This window comes from Lentinula edodes (assembly GCF_021015755.1).
Source record: "Lentinula edodes strain Le(Bin) 0899 ss11 chromosome Unknown C8R40scaffold_51, whole genome shotgun sequence".
NCBI classification, from domain to species: domain Eukaryota; kingdom Fungi; phylum Basidiomycota; class Agaricomycetes; order Agaricales; family Omphalotaceae; genus Lentinula; species Lentinula edodes.
The window spans coordinates 209,633-231,138 of NW_025764357.1; the positions used below are offsets into that span (position 1 = coordinate 209,633).

Here is a 21,506-nt window from a genome sequence, read left to right on the forward strand (position 1 = left end):
ATGCAAATTATAACCGTAAGTAAAGAATGTGTCAAATAATCTTGGCTCAAAATTTGTATTTGCAGACATTTTTTTGAGTGACAAAGAGAGAAAACTCCAAGAATGGCTAGCTGCACCAGACTGTTCCATCAATTTCATGACAGCTTTGAACAAAAAAATTCCTGGAACAGGTAGATCACTTTGCTTGCTAGGTCCTTTGCCACCCCATCTTTGCCAAGTGCCCATGCATTTTTTTTACACATTAAGCACTTCTCTATCGTTTCTTTCCTGACGTGTCCCTCTGTACTCATCTTCATTATCCTTATTTTGTGTCTATTCCTACATACTCGCTCCATAATCCCCGCTTTAATTGCCATTTCCTTCCTTCTATTCAGACTTCTTTTAACCCAATGCACAACTTTTTAAACGTTCAGAAATATTCATTTGTCAAAGATGTTGTAGGGTGATTGTGTACTGGAATGCATGAAATTGCCCAACGTGCATCAACTCATTATACGCATACCCTTGGAAGACAAGGGGTTGAGCAGCAGGTCTTTCAAGATGCTTTATGGGATGTTATTCACTGTCTGAAAGTGACCGGGACTGTTTCTAACTTTGTGTTGGACATCTAGCTCAAAACAAATAATATGTAGCGCCATGTTTTGATTCATTTGCAGCTCTTACTCGTTACCCTATGAGTGGATAAAAATGGTTTGAGAGACAAAAACATACATCAAGCAAGGTTCGTCGTGCCCCGCAGGGGTCTGCTAGTGGATACTAGAACATTCAGCATTTATCCAGTGGGTAACACACCCTGGTATTCTTTGGATTCAAGGCAGAGGCAAGTGTTGAGCCTTTTTGAAAGTCTGTATCCCCTTTACATCTTCTGCAGCTGGATCTGGAAAAACCATTCTAACGTGAGTTTATGTGGTAGAGAGTACTATATCTGCAAAACTTGAGCAAGGATACTGGCTGGCAGCCAAAGCACTCTCTGGCAGGTCTTCAAGAAGTTTTAGTAGACAACTTTGAGTGCTTTCACTGTTTGAAAGAATTCATTACCACCTTTAGCCAAATATTCAGGGTTTTCTGCATGCTAACATCAGTTTTACTAGAACAACAATTATTGAATATCTCGGCCATGAATTCCCAAAAATGGTATATTATCACTATTTTGATCTACGTGACAATACTGGGACACAATCAAGCTACCGAGGATTTTTATTGTCACTTGTCCAACAAATGGGCTCTCATATGCATAAAATACATCCAGCACTACAAAATCTCTATGAAATATCAAGGAGGGGACTTCTTATTGCACAACCAAGCAACAAAGAATTAGAAGGCACATTGAAAAACATCATAGAGGACTTGATCCAGAGAGGGTGCCAGATTCACCTTGTTCTTGATGCTCTGGATGAGTGCAAAGAAATCACATCTGTCCTTGAATTTACTATGGCTATTGCAAAAGGTAGCTGGATTGCAATTACAAGCAGACAACATCCAGAAAGTCCATTAAAAAAGGCCACATTGGAAGTTTCACTAGAAAAGAATAATTTGCAGCTGGATCATGATATGGAGCTCTATTTAGAAGTTGAAATAGTGAAGCTTTCTTTCACAGGAGACCTGAAAACTGAGGTCAAAAATACTCTGAAGGCAAAAGCTGAAGGAGTGTAAGTACTAACTGGCATCTATAAAATGGCAATTTCAGTCTAATTTTTGATTTGATTAATAATCAGATTCTATTGGATCAATTGCCAAATCAATGTATTGAAAGAATGTGCAAAGCCTATATCAGTCCGGAAAGCATTACAAAATTTGCCTCCTGACTTGAAACAAACCTATATTCAAGCTATCAAAAAGTGTCAACAGGGTCCCAATTTGACAGATGCACATAATCTTCTTTTATGGCTCTTATACACCTTTGAACCTCTAAGTCAAAAACAAATCATGGCCATGCTTTTGATCAATATGGAAAGGCAACAAGTTGAGCCAAATTATCAGATGAATATTAAGTTGGATAAAATCATTGATTCAACTTTGGTTTCCATTAATTCAAATGGCATTGTACAACTTGCACATGCGTCAGTAAAGGAATTTCTCCTTGACAAATGAGCTACTAGGTCATAGTATAATTGCTCAAATGTGCATCACCTACTTATTGCAGTGGAAAAGCACAATTTTGCACAGTGATGATTTTCCACTTGAACAGTATGCAATCAAGTATTGGGCAAATCATGTTGAAATAATCGAGCAAGCAGCAGCAGGAGTGTCTTCCAGAAGATTCACTGAAGCAATTAACTAAAGAAATTTTAGAAGATAAAAGTTCTCAGTTTTTACACTGTGTCACGAAGCGGCAGAGGCGGAGTGACTAGCGGAGCAGGAAGCGGGGTGACTAAGCCAGGCAGAGAGGCGGAGCGACTAAGCAGGTGAGTGAGGTGGAGTGACTAAGCGGAGCGGAGGCGAACTGGTCCCAGATAATGACAGAGATATATTGAGTATCGTAGTCATAGGTAATAATAAGTAAGCACATACCTGGTCCCAGATAATGACAGAGAGGTCAAGATAAGGGACCAGGCTGTGGAGGGTTGGCTATATATACATAATCTAGTCTGCGAGAAACAACGATGTAATACTGTACAGTTCAGGGGCAAGGAAGGAGGCGGAAGCCGATAGAAAGAGAAGGTGGGTCAGGTGGATCAGTAATAGATAGATCAGTAATCGATGGAGATTGACAGCGATGGGATGATGTATTGTACAAGTAAAGGCGTCGAGACGGTGAGAAAGGGAAAATGATAGGGGCTGCGTAATGATAGGGGCTGCGTACTTTATGACATTACCCCCCTCCTTATGACCATTGCCCTCGATGGTCAAGGTTTTGCCGCTGTTGGATGTTTTTTGTGAAAGGCCCGAACAATTTTTGGTGCCCGGCTGAGGTTGGGTGCGGGTTCCCAAGAGTTGTGTCCTGCATCGTAACCTTTCCATTTTACTAAATATTCCAACTTCTTCCATCGTACCCGACTGTCCAAGATCTCCTCCACTTCATATTCCGGTTCATCTTCATCTTCTAAGTACACCGGCTCTGGTGGTGTTGGTATTTCGCCATTGATGGGGTTACCTTTCCATGGATATAGTTTGTCGACATGAAAGACAGGATGAAGGCGGTCTAATGACAAGGGAAGGTCAAGGCGGTAATCCAGAGGTCCGACTTTCTCCAGAATACGGTAAGGTCCTAGCTGTCGGTCTCCTAGTTTTTCACTGGATAGCTGCAGGTTAATGTCCTCCGCACTTAGCCAAACTAGGTCCCCAACTTTGAATTGATGCGCTTTTCGCTTCCCACGTTCGTATCCCTCCTTTTGTTGCTTCTTTCCTAGATGTAAGGCAGCTCCAGCATCCTGTCGCGCTTCTCGGAGAATCCGTATGCGGTCATCCACCGCTGGAATGCCGCTGCGTTGACCAACCGGGATATTGAACAGGGGAAGGTATCCGTAGGTTAACTCGAATGGGGACATGCCTAGGGCCGAGTGAGTCCGCGAGTTAATCACAAACTCCGCCATGGGGAGGTGTTCTGCCCAGTCATCTTGTCGTCGTCCCACATAGAGGCGGATGTATTTTTCCACTTCCTGATTTGCGCGTTCAGTTTGGCCATTGGACTGAGGACGATATCCGGAGGTTAGATCTGATTTAATTCCCAGTCTAGCGAGGAGGGATCGCATGAGTTTAGCTGCGAACTGAGGTCCGCGGTCGGATTTGAAGTGGAGGGGAAGACCATGGAGACGGAAGATTTCTCGGTAATAGATATCGGCGACACCTTCGGCTGTAATGGAGCTGGTGCAAGGAATAGCATGGATTTGTTTTCCATACAGGTCTGTACAGACCAAGACTGCGTCGTATCCCTGGGAGTTAGGCAATTGTGTTATCAGGTCGACCCCTACCTCTTCCCATAGGCCGGATGGTACATCCAGTGGTTGAGTCACAGCTCGTGGGTGCCGTTGGATCTTCTTGCGGGCGCAAATCTCGCATCCCTCAACGTATTTCTCCACAAAAGAACGCAGTGTCGGCCACCAGAAGTGGGTGCTGACCAGGTCAAGTGTCCCATGTAATCCGGGATGTCCAGCAGTTGGATGATCATGGCATTGACGGAGTACCTCGGTGCGTAGATTGTTGTCTGCTGGTACATATACCCGGCCTCGGTAATAGACCAACCCGTTGTCCTCCTCCCATTCAGCTATCCCATTGGCCAAGCGTTGTAACCCGTGCTTCTTGACTGTTTCCAGACCTTCCAGTACTTGTGCTTCCCGTTCTGAGGCTTTCCGAATACGATCCTCTAGGGGGTTCCGTAGGATTGAAGCGGCGATTTTGGTGAAGTGGCCAGGTTTAAGGACGGTCTGTTGCTGATTGTCATCGCTATCTGATACATGATGTACTGCCATACGAGAAAGAGCATCAGCTTGGGTGTTTACTCGGCCAGGACGGTGGATCATATGAAAATCAAACTGTGATAGATATAGGGCCCATCGGGCTTGTCGACGGGTAAGGTCTTGTGCTGTGCGCCAGAATTCGAGGTTGGAGTGATCGGTGATAATGTCGAATGGTTGTGGAAGTCCCTCCAGGAAATTCCTCCAGTCCTTCAATGCTTCAATGATGGCAAGCATCTCCCGATCATATATTTCATAGTTCCGTTCCGCTGGCTGCATGGATGCCGATCTGAAGGCTACCGGGTGCCACTGACCATCGTCTTGCTTCTGCATGAGGGCGCCTCCCGTAGCAAAGCCTGATGCGTCTACCTCAATTCGAGTGGGCCGATCTGGCGCCCATAGAGCAAGGATTGGTGCGGAGATGAAGGCCTCTCGAAGGGTGTCAAATGCCTCCTGTTGTGTACCAGTCCAGTTAAAGCTGGTATCCTTCTTGGTTAGGTCGTTCAAAGGTCGAGCTATTCTTGCAAAATTTCGGATAAAGCGCCGGTAGAAGTTTGCAAACCCCAAAAATCCTCGCAGTTCCCGGAGGTTGGTAGGGACTGGCCAGTCACGAACAGCCGCTACTTTGACCGGATCCATTCTCACCTCCCCTTCTGAAATGATAAGTCCCAGGTATTCGATCTGTTGCTGTTCAAATTCACACTTCTCTGGGCGCAAATAGAGGTCGTGCTTTTCTAGTCGCATTAATACTTCCCGTACCACTTGTCGGTGTTCCTTGAGGTCGTTACTGAATATGAGGATGTCGTCTAGGTAGACTGCCACCTTGCCAGCTGCAATGAGATCAGCAAATATCGCATTCATAAGTGCTTGGAATGTGGCAGGGGAATTCGTGAGACCGAAGAACATAACCTTAGGCTCGAACAAGCCCCGAGTTGTTGCAAATGCGCCTTTCCATTCATGCCCCTTCTTAATCCGCACATTATTGTAGCCCCAGCGAACGTCAAACTTGGTGAAATATCGCGCTCCCTGAAGCCGGCTAATGATATCAGCAACTAATGGGAGAGGGTATCGGTTCTTCACAGTATACTCATTCAGTTTCCGGTAGTCCTGTACGAAACGGAGTTTCCCATCCTTCTTCTTCACGAAGAAGACTGGAGATGAGATGGGTGACTTTGAGGGAATGATGTAGCCTTTCCGTAGGTTTTCTTCTAGAAAGCGGTCGAGTTCCTCCTGCTCGTTCAAGGACATTGGGTAGATCTTTGTCCGCATGGTTGCTGGTGCTCCGGGTACAAGATCGATAGCGTGATCCCAGGGCTGATGGGCAGGTAATCGCTCAGAAGCAGATTCGGAGAAAACCTTCTTGAAGTCTCGGTACTGCTCAGGGACCATCTCCTCAAAGGTTTTAATGGGTTTATCGCGGTTAGCCTCCTCTGCTAGTTGTTGAGAATAAGTGAACCCTGCTGAGCACCATACTTCCTCTGTTTGTTCTTCCAATATCCCCGCTTTCACCCATGCCCGACGCGTTTTGTGATTGGCTCGTATTCGGTGTATTGGGGATTCCTCCGTTGCTGTTATGACTTCATTCTCCTCTAGGTCTGCCTCAGTGTGATTGGGTTCACGTTGGGATCCTTCGTTCAGGAGTTCCTGGATTGGACTATCGGTAGTAGACGCCACTAGGTGAGGGTGTGAAGTCTGCTCATCTTCTACTTCCTCTATATGTACCCGGGGTGGCTTTACTGAAAGTCGTCCCTTCTCCCAGTCAATCTCTGGATTTACCTTCCGTAACCAGGGGAGTCCGAGAATAATATCCTCTCCTCCTAAGTTTGTGATCAGGAAATCCATCCATCGCTCCTGGTTATCCACTGTGAGTGCTAAGCGTGCAAAGTGGGTGATTCGCCCGGCTCGGTTAGGTGTACCATCGATATTGAATACATCGATTGGTTTATGGAGGGGTGCGCAGGTTACGTGATTTCTGGTGGCAAAGTCTTGGTTTAAAAACAGGGCGGTAGCTCCACAGTCTACCATGGCTGCGGTTGTTATACTATGGTTCCTTCCTCTCAGTTTCGCATGAATTCGGAAATGTGGGGAGCTGGAATTTAATTCCCAAATAGATGATATTGTACATGATGGGAGCGAGTCATACGAAGAGGTAGCGAACATAGTAAACTGATTATGGGGTACTTTCGGTGCAGCCGGAGCGGGTACCCTCTTTAAAAACCCTGCTGAAAACCAGAGGACGGAGGAGACATGGCATTAGCACGGTCCAACAATTCCCTTATTTGTCCAATTTGGGTGGAGAAGTCCTGATTAGCGGGGCTCGGTGTAGCAGGTCCAGCGACAGGTGTTGGGATTGAGGCGGCAATCTGAACTGATTCGTTTGGGAATAAGGTAAATGGTGCCGCCGTGGCTGAGATCTGCTGACGGCGAGGCTGTTGGCGTCGGCCACGGTCGCGACTAAGTCCCATGAACTTGTCCTGACAGACGGATTCTAGGTGTCCCCGGCGTCCACAGTATCGGCAGGTAGTCTCCTTGTGTGGGCAATTCTGCTTAACATGGCCTTGAGCTCCACAACCAAAACATCGTCCGCGCATACGGGCAAGGAAGGCCTCCCTGCTATTCCCAGTGCTGGTATGAGTAGCATCAATGTCCATGGCGTGAGGGTCGGCAGGGGTAATGTGAGCGGTGTGTGCGGGAGCGTGTCCGGTTTTTCGGCCGGTCATGGTGGGATCATGCAGGTAGACATCCACCGATATGGCTCGTTTGATTGCCTCTTTCAAAGTTGGAGCGATTCCTTGGGCGATGTTTACGATGATAAGGTGTTGTCGGATCTCCGGAAGTAAGGCGGTGAAGAAGCGTTCCCGTAAATCAATATCAGACATTTCAGTCCGATCTCCGATATCCTTGAACTTCTGGGCAAATTCTGCAACTGTCTGCCCTTTACTTTGTCTGAGGTTCTTGATCTCGCTACGGGCTTCCATACCTGGGTCCATTGGTTCAAACCGCTGGCTAAATTCCTTCAAGAACGTATCCCAGTTTCCTCCGAAAGGGGGATTCTCTGCACTGAAGTGTAACAGATGGGGAGTTGCCCAATCTCCAGCACTTTCTGTGAAGAAGCCCAGGGCGGACTTGATAAGTTTAACTTGGCTCTTGGCGAGATCCGGTTGTTCTGACGCCCAATTTTGGAACTGAGCCATGAAGCGACGAGCTTCAGCACCATCTTTACCCTTGAAGACCTCGGGTTTGTTCATGCTTGACTTGGATGATGAGCGTTCCTCCATCGCTGTAGCAAGGCTGGCTACTTGTCTGATGAGCTGAGCCATGAGATCCTCAGCAGAGGTATTTGGGGCAGGCGGGACAGGAGTCGACATGATGGGAGTAGGCAATCGGGGTTGGGGAATTGGCAGGAAGGTTATATTGCTCACAGTGAGTGGCTCTCGGATCGAGTTCGAAAGGGCGTTGGGGCAAGGTTGAGACTGGCAATCGCGCCAAGTATCGTTGTTGTTGTGGGCGTGAGCTTGGTCTCTGGGGTCAAGTGCGTGCGGGAGTGCGGAGCAGTCTATACTGGCAGCAGGTGTTTCAGAATCGGGCGAGACTGGGGAAGACGTGGTGTCTACGGATCCTGCAAGGACAACCTTATCGGTAGGCTGTCAGTGCAGTAATGTATCTTGACCTAATGTCACGAAGCGGCAGAGGCGGAGTGACTAGCGGAGCAGGAAGCGGGGTGACTAAGCCAGGCAGAGAGGCGGAGCGACTAAGCAGGTGAGTGAGGCGGAGCGACTAAGCGGAGCGGAGGCGAACTGGTCCCAGATAATGACAGAGATATATTGAGTATCGTAGTCATAGGTAATAATAAGTAAGCACATACCTGGTCCCAGATAATGACAGAGAGGTCAAGATAAGGGACCAGGCTGTGGAGGGTTGGCTATATATACATAATCTAGTCTGCGAGAAACAACGATGTAATACTGTACAGTTCAGGGGCAAGGAAGGAGGCGGAAGCCGATAGAAAGAGAAGGTGGGTCAGGTGGATCAGTAATAGATAGATCAGTAATCGATGGAGATTGACAGCGATGGGATGATGTATTGTACAAGTAAAGGCGTCGAGACGGTGAGAAAGGGAAAATGATAGGGGCTGCGTACTTTATGACACACTGGACAAGATTTAATTTAGGCACTGGAGTATCAATGGATGGGTCTAGTCCACTCTATTGTGCAGCATTCCATGGTTTGATACAAAGCACTGCAAGTTTGATTGTTGGTACAAACCAGGTTCAAATTGATGAGCCCTCAGGTGAATTAGGAACTGCACTATCTGCAGCAGCATATTCTGGGAAGAAATCTATTGTGGAGCTTCTTCTAATGAATGGTGCTAATCCTAATATTCAGCATGGTCTATATGGCACAGCTCTCCAAGCTGCAGCATATAGGGGTAATGAGAATATTGTACAGCTTCTTCTTGACAATGGTGCAGAAGTAGATAGCCACAGTGGTAAATATGGAAATGCACTCCAAGCTGCATGTATGGGCAAACAAAATATTGTCAAATATCTTCTCAAGAGAGGAGCTGACATTAATGCCAATGGTGGAGAATATGGAAATGCACTCCAAACTGCCGCATTTTGGGGCAATAAGGCTATTGTTCAGCTGCTGCTTGAAAATGGAGTGAATGTAAATGCTCAGAGTGGTTATCCCCTCCAAGCTGCTGTATTGTGGGGAAATAAGACTATTGTAAAACTACTGCTGAACAATGGAACCAATGTAAATATTCAAGGTGGTAAATATGGAAATGCACTTCAAGCTGCTGCATTAAGGGGTGATAAAAGTATTTTCAAATTTCTCCATGAAAAAGGGGCTGATGTCAATGCTGATTGTGGTCAATATGAAAATGCTCTTCAAGGGGCTGCATATATTGGGGATGCAGATATTGTTAAGCTTCTCCTTGAGAAAGGAGCAAATGTCAATCTTAAAGGTGGCCAGTATGGAAATGCTCTTCAAGCAACTGCATTTCGAGGCAATCAACATGTCTTTGAACTTCTAATTTCTCATGGAGCTGATGTTAATGCCCAGGGTGGTGAATATGGGAATGCCCTCCAAGCTGCTGCGCTAAATGCCACTGAAAATATGGTGAAAGATTTGCTCAAATGGGGCTGATGTTAGCTCAAAAGGTGGTCAATATGGGAATGCACTTCAAGCTGCTTCCTTCCGGGGAAACAAAAATAATGCTCGGGAATGACACTATGATCTTTCAAATTACATGGGTTATACAAATGTGGGGAGATCTGAAATTTCAGTTTTCAACATAAAGACACCCTTGTTCCATATTGTAGTTACTGTTCATCTGTCTGCATATCCATTCATTGATCAGCTCATGTGTACATAACTATACTGGTTGTTTAGGGAGACCAAGTAAAAGCAATAGGAAGGAGTTGAAGAGGAAGAGGAGGGGGTGGACTTGAGTGCAGCATAAGGGAAAAGGGGGGGAGCAAAGCAAAAAAAGGGGGGGTCTAAGGGTGGGGAAGACTTGGAGAAATTAAGTTCAGCATAAGGAAAAAGTAAGGAGAGCAAAGGGGAAGGTTGGGGGAGAATGAATTGAGTGCAGCATAAAGGATAACAAAGGGACAAGCAAGAGAGAGAGCAAGGGATAGGGGAGGTTATTGAAAGTGGAAGGAGAGGAGGAGGGGCCAATGAGGGAACAAGGGGAAGGCATAGTAGGATTGATATTGGGAGGATGAAATTTCACCAACTTGTTCCAAGCATGGTGATTGTGACCCAACTACCACTATGAATTTGCAAGCTATTGTGAATCATACCCCACCAATGAGTGTAATAAATTATGTACTTGAAGAGTTATATGATAGATGGACATGTATCTGATAGGTCAGAAGCAGTTGTCTTATTGGATTAAAAGGCAGCTTGTAGAGCAATGCCATATTACACCCTCAATACTTGTTAGCTCCATGGGCCAGAAGAAACTCCACAATATCATTATTTCCCTTATACAGCAGCCTGAAGGGCACTTCCAAAAAATCCACCATGGATATTGACATCTGCTCCATGAACAAGGAGGTAAGGTAAGGTAAGCTGTGAGTTTCATTACCGGCTCAGGATCGAGTACTGATACATCGATAGATCCAAGAACGCTATAGAATGTGCCTACTGAGAGTTGAAAACGTTCTGAATAAACGTGTACATGTTTTCCATCTGAGATTTTGGCTCTCGATCAAAAAGGTGATCTAGACCCGGAAGTTCCTCATACTCATACTCGACGTCAACATGAGTCTTTTGCAGGTCCTTCAACGCCTCCACAATGTTTCGGGACTGCTCTACAGGAACTTTGAGGTCCTTATCTCCATGTACTATGTACGTCGGAGGAACAGACATTTTGTTGGGAGAAGAAAGGGCTTTCAGGTATCTGGCAACAGAAAATGTGGTTGGAGGAATATTGGTGCTGGACAGTAAGAGGTCCGCCAGGAGAGCCCTGACAAAAAGTTCAACAATCATTGCCGTAGCATACACCATTACCGTTACTCACTCTTGCACCATATAGCTATAGAAGATAGCTCTTGGACTGTCCAACGCAGAAGAAGCAATTCGACTCTCTGGGTCATTGGGATCGAGAAAAGGCTGAACTTCCTCGTATGCGACTACCCTGTTCATGTATTTCACAGGCCTTTGCGTTGTATTCCAGAACGGATCCTCCAAATCTGTGATAGGGTAGATCGGGACCACGCCCTGTACACTCGGCGGTTTGGGTACTCCCGCTTCATCGAACCCGATGACATATCCACACAGGAGGGACAGCCATCCCCCCGCAGAAGATCCAGATAATATCACCCGAGTCGGATCTGCACGACCCTCAGTCGCTTTCTTGAACTGATCACTGTGGAGGAATTTGATTGCGTCGGCGCAGTCAGAGAGGATAGTTGGAAGGCGGAATTGTGGTGCAAGGCGATAATCCGCAGAGACAAAGGTTATATTGTGATTCGCCGGAGCACGAAGATGGTGAGGAGAGACACCTACACCTCGCATCAGAGTTCTGTGAATTCGGCTTGAATCATAGTCTTTACCTTTCCTAGTACCCTGTGAAATATGAGTGAAAAGACAACACATCGGCGCGGATAATCCGTACCTGGAGCAAACCCCCGCCGTGCCACCAAAGAAGAATTGGAGCTGGACTTTGAGAAGAGGCCGAAGGAGACAGATAGACATCCATACTAATGTCGATACCATCCGCATGTTTGAAGAGAATCTCGATCGGTTTGTACTGGGACGCCATGGAGGTTAGCAGAAGGCCAGTTCTCAAGCGAATGAATGTTAAAAGGAGATAAGAAATGAATGAGTCAGCAGGTAAGGGGTAGTTGGGAAAATCATCACATCCGCAAAGACTCATCCGCTCAGATAATAGAAACATGCTCAAGCGCACATACATGATCCCAGAAGGAGATGTAGCTGCAGCTGCACCCTCGCATTCAGAGAAGAAATGCTTGACTCTCAGCAAAACGACTGCAAAATGTGACACTACTACTAGTAAGACGTGGTCCAAACTTGGCAGGTGAGAGGAGACGCACCAAACTTATCGAGCTTCTCTCAGGCTCGTCAGACCCATATAGTTTTAACTTCGCTGAAAGCAGTATATTATAAGGATGAAGGCCATATGGTTTAGGGGGAAAAATACAAGCCTTGTCCAGAAAGTGAAGGAGTCAGGCAACCCAGATCTAAAGAAAACTGAAGAAAGTGAACAATGAACGTGGGGGGGAGTTGGAGTTGGTTGGTATTTCATTGACGTTAGTAAATAGAAAAACGGAAAACAGACGAGATGAGATATGGCAGCGAGTGAGTGAGTGAGCAAGAGGACGGACGAAGATTATGCAACAAAACAGGAAAACGACGAGGAAAGGGAGATGCAACATTTGGGCCAAATTTGTGTACGATGTTAATTAAAGAGAGTTTTAGAAAGGAATATGTATGACACAGTGAGGAATAGATATGTGTTACACCGAACAAGAAATGGAGACAGGAATCGTCCACTAAAGGCTGATCCATGTCAGATTTTGTTTGACCGGGATCCTCCTTTGATAGATTAGACTCGATAAACGAGATTCTAAAAAAAAGGGTGATATCACCCCTTCATCCGGTAGTGGTCCAAGATTCGCAAGCCTACAAGAAGTGATACAACAGCGAAGCCCTATGTTGAGCCGCCATTCCCACGGAAGGCGAGCGATCTACAGGCCGCGTGTATCAACACGATGTCGGGTCAACACATGATGCAGATGGTCGGTCGGCACACCTTGAAATTTTTTTTTCATCCCGCCTCATTCCTTGCTCGTACCATCCGAAAATAAAAAATCCAATACACCTCCCACCCCGCCCCTACAACGGATCTACAACCCCCCCACCAAGAAAGAGTAGTCATTCCATCCCAGCACGCTACTACTTAAACATCTACATAGATCAGCACCGGTTCTCCGACGCCTTCGATCTCGGGAATGACACATTTCAGATCAAAGGCTTTGGCAAGCACAATCTTGAATATCTTCTGTACGTTTATCGATGCTGATGTCGAACAGAATATTAATGATGCGTGCATGGCTCGTGCAAATCGTTTGGCCTGGGGCAATGCGGTTTTACGTTGGTGTCAGGGTTACAGGACGGAAGAAACAGAGGGGTTCATCCCTCACCTGTTTGGTGATTTCCTCCTGTTCATCTCCAGGGAAGGTGGCGAATTGGTCAAATTTTGTGCCTATGAGAAACGGTATGGCGGTCTGCGGATGGTTTGAGATGGGATTGCACCAGCACTGAGTAGATTTAGCGTACCTTGTTGAACCCCCGAGCTTGTCGATACCATTCCTTGACGGAATTGAGCGTCGATTTCCGCGAAAGGTCAAACATGAATAGGATGGCCACCGCGTCATTGCAGACCAATGGAAGCATATTGACGAACTCTCTCTGTCCTCCAAGATCCCATATCGAAAATGTAATCGTCGTCCGCCGCACTGAGATGGTCTTTTCCATAAAGTTGACGCCTGAGTGCGATATATGAGCGCAACAGGGCAATAGAATCATATCACCGAACTCACCCAGCGTCTGAATATAATCCTCATCGAAGCTGCCTTCCACATATTTGACCATAAGACTCGTTTTCCCAATCTGGGAGTCACCAACCATGCCGACTTTGATAACGACGCTGAACACAATAGTCAGATTAGTCACTTATCAGAACTTCCGTTGCTTGACTACGACAATTCACCTGTTCTTCTCGTCGTTGTTTTCCAGGTGCGGATGCAAGTTCTGGCTGCTCCCACTTCCTGAAGCTGCGGGCGTCGAAATAGACGATGAAGCTGAGTGTGACATGATCCTCGATAATCAATAACAGACAGGTACGATGGGGGTATATCCAGGATAACCAACGCCGAGACTGAGGATATAACAGCGAAGAGATGGTCGAGTTGGTCGGGCTGTACGATGACAGTGAAGAGGAAAAAGGAGAAAATAAATGAATGACGCGTCCTAAGATTCGCAAGGTAATAAACGGCTTATCGCTCCCTACACCTTGAAGGGTGTCGAGGTATGGATGGACGCTGCCGTCGTAACGCGAGCTGCAAAAGGCGAGTGTGTCAAATGCGTAAAGCTGTTTTCTGATCAAATTATTCACACGACATCTTTTCGTCGGCAACCCAATCCCGGTCCCCTTCGCCCTCAATTGAACACTGGATTTACTGATTGTACAACAAATTTCATTTGAACGACACTAGAAATAGTACACTGTGATCATACAACATGCTGATTTTACGGAGACAACGATTTCAAATCAAAAGTACATCTGGTCCTTAGAGCTTCAGGTTGGGAGCGATACCAATGTTTGCCCTGAACTTCACGGACTCGCTGGCAGGCTTGAATGCCAATGGCTTCACAGTGGGAGCGCCGACAGCCTTGGCAATACGGTCGGATAAACCTTGATCGACGGCAGCCCAGACAGACACTGAAACAACAACTTCTTAGAACGTTTCTTGGAACGGTAAAAAAAATATGACATACATTGCCTAGCTCGGACCTCTGCGCTCTTGACACCGCCAAAGTGCGCCGCAACATTTTGAACGTACGCCTCACGCTGCTCGTCATTCCAAACCTTTGCCCACAATGCCCGGGGTTGCTCAAAGTCAACTATACCGCAAGTCAATCATTGACAAAGAAAATTGTGCTGCTGCAAACATCCACTCACGCTCGTTGATCACACTCAGATCCCTAAAAGCAGCACCGACAAAGTTCTCGTGTTTCAGCTCCCGCTCAAAGTCTCGAGCACCACCCTCGAGGGTTCCCTGCGCGCCCTTGTAGGCCAGAGGTTGAATTGAGCTCTGGTAGTTGGGCCGTGCGCCTTGCGACACAAAGGTGGCCGGACCATCTCGTTGGAAATTGGCGATTGGTACGATGGGTGCATTCACAGGAAGCTGCTGGTAGTTTGTGCCCAGACGATGTCTTGGGAGACCATGGTTAATTTCACTACTCAACTTCATCGAGCCGGCTTACCTGTGAGTATCGGGGTACGAGAACAGACGCGATTGAAGAACGGGGTCGGCGGATGGCTCGATGTATGGCACAAGGTGAGAAGGCGAGAAAGCAGCCTAAGATTTGCATAGCTGTCAGTGTTTGAAAGATTTCTAAAAAATTCATTCACCGACCTGTTCAATCTCAGCAAAGTAATTTTGAGGGTTCTCATCAAGAACAAATTTTCCGACTGGGCGCAAGGGGAATTCGCCATGAGGCCAGACCTTGGTCAAATCGAGGATGTTGTATCGGAATTTTTCCGCTTGCTCTGGGGTCATGGTTTGCTATGAGACGGTGAGTGCGAATTCAGAAGAATAAGAACTGTTGAACTCACAACGTAGACAGTCCAGCTCGGGAAGTTTCCACTTTCGATCGCTTCGAACAGTGTTTGAGTACCATAGTCGGGGTTCGAGCCTGCTAGTTCGCCTGCTTTAGCGTTGTTCAGAGTCTGAATGGATGATTAGATTGCAGCGAAATTTCAAAGTTAGTTGATTACCTTGAATCCACCGTCAGCTCTAACGTGGAGTTGGGTGTAGACGAAAGACCCATCGGCCTTGAACCACTTGTGGGTGTGGCCAGAATATCCGTGCATATTGTGGAAACCGTCTGGAGTTCCACGGTCAGAGAATAGAATCATGATCTGATGAATAGATTCAGGGTTCTGGCCGAGATAGTCCTGCAAGAGAGATGTGAGTAGCGATATTTTGGGACGCATAGTCATGACACACATACCCAGAACATGTCTGCATCTTTCAAGTGAGTCTGAGGATCTCTCTTCTGGGTGTGAATGAAGTGCGGGAATTTGGAAGGATCTCTAATGAAGAAAACGGGAGTGTTGTTCATTACCCAGTCCCAGTTGCCCTCCTCGGTTCTGAGCTTGATGGCGAAACCACGGGGGTCACGAGCAGTGTCCGCGGAGCCCGACTCGCCTCCGACCGTGGAAAACCTGGCAGTCGTTCTAACCCTCTTGCCAACAGACTTGAGCAGAGCATTGTCGGTGATGTCACTCAAATCGTGCGTGACCTCAAAGTATCCATGAGCGCCTGCACCTTTAGCGTGGACCTTGGGAGAGCAAGTTGAGTATGATATCATTTCAAAATACAATGATGTCACTTACAACACGCTCTGGGATACGCTCTCGGTCAAAGTGGGCAATGAGATCGATGTGGTGAAAGTCTATTTGATTGATTAGCTTATCGTTGTTTACAGTATATGCTTCGCTCGCTACCGACCTTGGATAAGTAGTGGTCCGTTGAGCCCTAGTCTTTGCGCTGCATAAGGCTCCGAAACAGGTGCACCGTTGGAAGTGGTGTATGTTGCACCGTCTTTAGATTCAAAAACTTGTTTGGATGGCATGGTCAGTGTGAGATGATCGTTAGAAAGAGAGTGTTCTTTAAAATTTACACCCTTTTATACTTGCTCATTTGTCCCAGATCATTGGCTTAATGCGGCTTCAGATCTACTATATCCTCATGTGATGTGGGGTATATGCTTAATAACTCATCTCCTATTGGCTACGCTCCGCTGTTGCGCGATCCAAGAAAGACTAGGTCCGTATTCTTTCAAGACTTATGAGGTGAGAGAGAATCATCTGATGTTCGCACTCAATTCGCTCTCAGGTCATCTGAAGGTTAAGAATCTCGTCCAGCTTTTGCCAATTCACTTTCCTTGATGCTGTGAATCGGACAAGGCCGGGTATCCTAGTCTTGCTGCAAGTTTCTGCCATTGTTTTTGGATAACTTCGTAACCGGTAGGCGTATATCCCCACGGTTTCAGGAGAATCACGGAAGTTCCCCTTGCAGGATCGCACTTTGCACTTTCTTCACTCATTGGTAGAGCTTCGCTAGTTCGAAAAGCAACACTTTGTTCAAGCACCGTTTCTCTCTTCGTGGATCCGTTGCCAAAAGAGCCGAGAACACGGAGAAAATGTCGATGCATGACAAGACTTCGACGCAATCTGATGTCTTTCCGAGTGGAAATAACTGGGACGCAACGATTGCATTCTTTTCAATCTACGTGCGGCTGGCCATCTGTCACTAACCAGTGGGCAAGTGACTGCCAATCCACACTCTTCGCAAACCGTTGATATTTTCGCGGCGGGCAACAGATTCTATTTGAAGCTCCCGTTGGAGCATGACCTACAAAAGAGTAGAGCATAGTCCTGGAGCACGCGTCTGTAACCCTGGTCCTTGACGCACTTGAAACTGAGCCTCCCGTTATTCACTGCAAGGAAGGAAGGAAGGAGGCATGAATGAATGACCACGCTCACCTGAACTACTCAACTCTTTGTTTGAGTTTGGACGATGCCAGTTTGCCTGCAGATTCGGAATATGTTCGATATTGATTGATTGAAATAGTGTTTGTTCTTGAGATCCGCACGAAGGTCATCGGAATATGCACTCTTTAAAGGAGAAGCCTCACTTTAACGTACGACCATAAGTTTCTCTGATTCTTTCTCATCGGAATTCCGACAAGCCGTACAACGGAACTTGGTTTTCGAGATTTTACCTTTGAGCTATGTTGACAATTTGGTTCACTGGCCATTGTTATCAAGCTTGAGCACCATCTTGGTGCTGACGAGATGAAATGCCACTGGAACTTGAAGACATATTTCAGCGCTATGAAGATTTAGTCGGCGCCTAATTCTCTTCTCAAGCCATCATCTTCTCCAGATCGCGAACATGGCATAGTTCCTACAATACACCACACAATCAACAATGACTCCGCCGCCCGATGAAGGCCACAGACTTTTCACTCCAAACACCATGTCTTCCCACACGATTGTCGATAGGCTCTACCTCTGCCAAACAGTGATCATGGAACTGCGTTAGGCCGGGAAAACCATATCGAAAATCGCATGATCATCTGTATAAACTGTACTACACCTTCACTGTCACTTTGACTTAACAGGCTTTCGAGGCCTTTCAACTTTCCAGACTCACTGATCTATCTACCGATCCCAATAGCCTTCAAATTCTTACTTCCGACATGCACGAAATAGTCATCGACAAAAGGTCCGAATGAATTATTTACTTCATACATTCATTTAATATTCAGACGAAGATCAGCAAGGCTCTTACATGTAATCGACGCTCTGCTAAGCGCTCATGATGATATCTATACGGTACCTTGTTCATCATCTCTGTGCCTTCTGGCGGGACCGATGCGACTACATCGGTTCTGGTGTGCTCGAGAAGCCCTTCAGCGCTTTACTTGTGTGCCAGAGCGTTTGCTATGCTCATAGAGGACCTTATACGACTCGAGGTGGGTCCTTCATTCCGCTTTCCATGGTACCCACCCATAATCACCGACCACGTATTACATAGACAGATTCACTTATCGCCACAAAATTAAAACCCAATAAAATTCTACACGACTCCCCAGCGCTGAATTGGGCTTTTCGGAGCTGCAAAAAAAAGCTGTTGAACGAGCGGCTCCTTCACGATTTTATGAAGCCGCGTTTATCCCATCGATATCCCTGACATATAGGATGTTAAACGGTACACGAGTCAAAAAACTTATTTACTACTTAGAACTCAGAATGGGGTGTGGGCGCCTTTGCGCCTACATATATTGGGTCACTTCCAATCGATGTAATCCGACTTACTTACTTCTCCTTCTCCTTTCCCAATCCAAATGGCCTCGTATCTCCAGGAAGTCCTGAGTATGATCATGATGACCCCCAACGCCAGCAGTACCGCAGAACCCCACATCAATCCGGTGGCATCACCCTCAACGACTTCACCTTCCCAAACGACTATTTCCAATATCATCGCCTTTCTTTTCTCATTATCGGCTTTGAGAGATTGGGTGAAGCTCATCGTGCTTGGAGGGTTTTTCGAAACATGCAGACGAATCGTCTTGGGAATGTACTCCAAACTGATCTCTTCGTTCTGGATGAACGCATATTTTGAAGATCAAGATCCTTGTTATAGTATGTCCCCTCATAATCTTATGTATATCACGCCACTGATATTAGTACTAACTTTCGCATTTTTCGTCATATGTAGATTGGTTGATGGTCTGGCTTTCGAAGCAACCCTCTTGGAGTAAGGATTGATTATGTTACTTTGTTCAGCCTTTTTCCCTCCTTCTGATTCTTTGAATTTCACAATAGAAAAATCGCGCGACGTTCAAATAAGCACTCAAACCTACGGCGCTAAGAGTAGTTCCATCACGTTGGATGGGGAAGACAACTACAGTAGCCAGTTCAAATCATATCGCAAGCTCTCTTACCTCCCTTCGCTATCTGTCACGTACAGCCTTTGGTACAAGGGCTGCTACATGAACATCATTCGTACTCAACAGGAAACTCGCTGGTATGGGGATAAAGAAAACACTTTACAGATAAGGTAAGGGACTCTCTGACCTGATCCCAGAAAGGAGTTATCATGATTCCATTTTTCCGTCAGTCTGTTAACTCGAGATCGAGATATTCTCGTACACCTCCTTCAAGAAGCCAGACAAGAATACATGGCTGCCCAAGAACACCATATGTGTATATTTGTCAATGATAGGTTCGTGCACTACCATTCCAGAGCTACGATCCTAGAGTGATATATACGCTCTTTCAGCATGGGCAACTGCTGGAGCCACGTAGCTTCCCGGGCTAAACGCAGTATGACCTCTATTATCTTGGATCCCGGAGTCAAGGAGCTGTTATTGAAGGACGCTCGTGACTTTCTGGAAAGTAAAGCTTGGTACTCCGAACGAGGTATCCCCTACCGTCGTGGTTATCTCCTTGTAAGTCCGCCAAGTGCCGCGTTTCTACCGGTCTTCTGAAGACCGACTCATGATTTCAAAAAAATAGTGGGGTGCACCAGGATCCGGCAAGTCATCGCTGATCCACGCACTTGCCGGGGAACTTGGTCTTGATGTCTACGTGCTCTCCCTCGGGAAAGCAGGCTTGGACGATAGCTCGTTGAATGGCTTGATAAACCAGTTGCCAGAACGATGTATTGCGCTCATGGAGGATGTTGACGCTGTTTTCACGCATGGACTCAGCCGCGACTCCGACGCCGTGGGTGCTCTCGCAAATCTCCCTAACCCCTCAAGATCTCCAACGGCATCGACCCCTGCCCCTTCGAATAACAGAGTTACACTGAGTGGACTCTTAAACGCTCTAGATGGTCAGTTTGACTTTTTGAATGTGTCAGTTGCGATGAATTTATAACTCCGAAATGAATCTAGGTGTCTCTGCTCAGGAAGGTGAATACTAATGAGCATTACGCTTCCAAGTTGGATAAGCTAAGTGACTATTCGTACTTAGGTCGTATTTTATTCGCCACGACCAACAAATATTCTTCTCTCGATTCGGCTTTGCGCCGCCCCGGGCGAATGGATGTCCATATTGAATTCAAGCTTGCAAGCAAATACCAAGCACGAGAGTTATTTCTGCGATTCTTCAATCCCAGGAATACTCCAAAGATCGTCGAAGACAACGAAACTGATTCGGGCGATTCTATTGGGAGTGCTGATTCTGGATATACCTCCACTCATGACACTCAACTCACGGTTCATTCCTCCTTCCGTGAAAACAAATTCCCGATTGAAAAACTCAAATTGTTGGCTGACGACTTTGCGGAGGCGATACCAGAATATGGATTTTCTATGGCAGCCTTGCAAGGGTATCTGATGATGTACAAGACACAGCCATTGGAAGCAGTCGAGCAGATCGGTGCATGGTTGCAGAAGGAAAAGGAGGAACACGCCACTAAAAATCAGGAGGCGCAGACGAAAAAGGTAGGGTCATTGGAAGAAGAGAAAGAGACATTAGAGCAGGAGGTGACAAAGAGAGTGGAGAAAGCAGTACGAGAACGATTGGAACGAGAGAAACTAGAGAAGGAGCTCATGGAGAAAAAGGTGGAAAGCTGGTTAATCGAACGACCTTTATGAGGACATAGGCGTTTCGCATATGTTTCTGCCTACGATGAGGCGAAAGACTAATCAACGACCAATCACGAAATTACTCCATACTATATGTATTCTTTTCCAACTTGGAAACAATGAGAACGAAGCACATAAATCAAGTGCACTACGCGCGTACCTCAGTCTCGAGTTGCCGCCGAACACGAAATTCTTCATCTGCTTTTATAACAAGATGATTGTCGTCCAAATCTTCGATGATGAAACTCTGCTGTTCATTCATAGTGAGCAAGATCTGCTTCACGGCAGCGTCACTGAGAAGCAGGGGTAAATTCAGAAGTATGGAATGCTCTCTATACTGACCATGTGAAAAGTACACCTGTAGGAAGAATGACTGTTAAATTGCATTCATTTGAAACAACTGCAGTATAACAAAAGTGACCTTTGATTGCTCTCATCTCTCGGCCGCGCTCAAGCTGAAGTTCACTCGATTACCCGGAGAACCTTTTTCTCAGCTAGTGGCGGTAACCGGTCAAGAGCGGTCAGCGTGATGTTTGCCAGTGCCTGTCGACGTTTCAAATTCGGCCAGCTCCCTTCCCGCTTCCATTTCATCGCCCGATTCCACCAAATTCGGCCTCAGAACAGGAGTATGCCGCTTCCAACGCAAGTGTCAGTAAAAGGAATCGAAATCCAGTTGCGTGACAA

General features: G+C 46.4%; 6 protein-coding genes across 6 annotated transcripts; 2 read left to right on the forward strand and 4 right to left on the reverse strand.

Moving 5' to 3' along the window:
- Positions 1-8,753: 8,753 nt before the first annotated feature.
- C8R40DRAFT_1073777 (ankyrin repeat-containing domain protein) lies at positions 8,754-9,545 on the forward strand (the record flags this gene model as incomplete). Its single annotated transcript, XM_046226629.1, has 1 exon — positions 8,754-9,545. One exon carries the CDS (start codon positions 8,754-8,756, stop codon positions 9,543-9,545), a length of 792 nt encoding a protein of 263 aa, XP_046080910.1.
- A 732-nt stretch (positions 9,546-10,277) lies between these two features.
- On the reverse strand, positions 10,278-11,670 carry C8R40DRAFT_1215410 (Alpha/Beta hydrolase protein; the record flags this gene model as incomplete). Its single annotated transcript, XM_046233227.1, has 3 exons — positions 10,278-10,872; positions 10,927-11,410; positions 11,535-11,670. 3 exons carry the CDS (start codon positions 11,668-11,670, stop codon positions 10,548-10,550), a joined length of 945 nt encoding a protein of 314 aa, XP_046080911.1. The 3' UTR covers positions 10,278-10,547.
- A 1,055-nt stretch (positions 11,671-12,725) lies between these two features.
- On the reverse strand, positions 12,726-14,017 carry C8R40DRAFT_1129079 (small GTPase). Its single transcript, XM_046229124.1, has 5 exons — positions 13,642-14,017; positions 13,472-13,578; positions 13,209-13,417; positions 13,073-13,156; positions 12,726-13,002 (listed from the first exon to the last, which is right to left on the reverse strand). Exons 1-5 carry the CDS (start codon positions 13,743-13,745, stop codon positions 12,829-12,831), a joined length of 678 nt encoding a protein of 225 aa, XP_046080912.1. The 5' UTR covers positions 13,746-14,017; the 3' UTR covers positions 12,726-12,828.
- Positions 14,018-14,221: 204 nt separating this feature from the next.
- C8R40DRAFT_1058359 (catalase) lies at positions 14,222-16,292 on the reverse strand (the record flags this gene model as incomplete). Its single annotated transcript, XM_046225200.1, has 10 exons — positions 14,222-14,373; positions 14,430-14,555; positions 14,614-14,867; positions 14,919-15,013; positions 15,071-15,220; positions 15,271-15,384; positions 15,433-15,612; positions 15,669-15,998; positions 16,054-16,112; positions 16,169-16,292. The coding sequence occupies 10 exons, from the start codon at positions 16,290-16,292 to the stop codon at positions 14,222-14,224; spliced, it is 1,584 nt and encodes a 527-aa protein (XP_046080913.1).
- A 2,280-nt stretch (positions 16,293-18,572) lies between these two features.
- C8R40DRAFT_1176344 (P-loop containing nucleoside triphosphate hydrolase protein) lies at positions 18,573-20,831 on the forward strand (the record flags this gene model as incomplete). Its single annotated transcript, XM_046232494.1, has 8 exons — positions 18,573-18,870; positions 18,947-18,985; positions 19,054-19,288; positions 19,349-19,453; positions 19,511-19,679; positions 19,747-20,065; positions 20,127-20,144; positions 20,206-20,831. 8 exons carry the CDS (start codon positions 18,573-18,575, stop codon positions 20,829-20,831), a joined length of 1,809 nt encoding a protein of 602 aa, XP_046080914.1.
- Positions 20,832-20,901: 70 nt separating this feature from the next.
- Positions 20,902-21,114, reverse strand: C8R40DRAFT_1058470 (uncharacterized protein; the record flags this gene model as incomplete). Its single annotated transcript, XM_046225207.1, has 2 exons — positions 20,902-20,931; positions 20,983-21,114. Coding segments are annotated over 2 exons (162 nt in total), but the record flags the coding sequence as incomplete, so codon positions are not given.
- Between the last annotated feature and the right edge of the window lie 392 nt (positions 21,115-21,506).

What these genes read in the sequence shown, in the direction of transcription:
- C8R40DRAFT_1129079 (XM_046229124.1), bottom strand. Translation starts at nt 13,745, where the DNA reads ATGTCACACTCAGCTTCATCGTCTATTTCGACGCCCGCAGCTTCAGGA. An exon ending in GGATTATATTCAGACGCTGG is followed by an intron (nt 13,418 to 13,471) that starts GTGAGTTCGGTG and finishes TATCGCACTCAG; the next exon opens with GCGTCAACTTTATGGAAAAG. An exon ending in AGGAGGAAATCACCAAACAG is followed by an intron (nt 13,003 to 13,072) that starts GTGAGGGATGAA and finishes GCATTGCCCCAG; the next exon opens with GCCAAACGATTTGCACGAGC.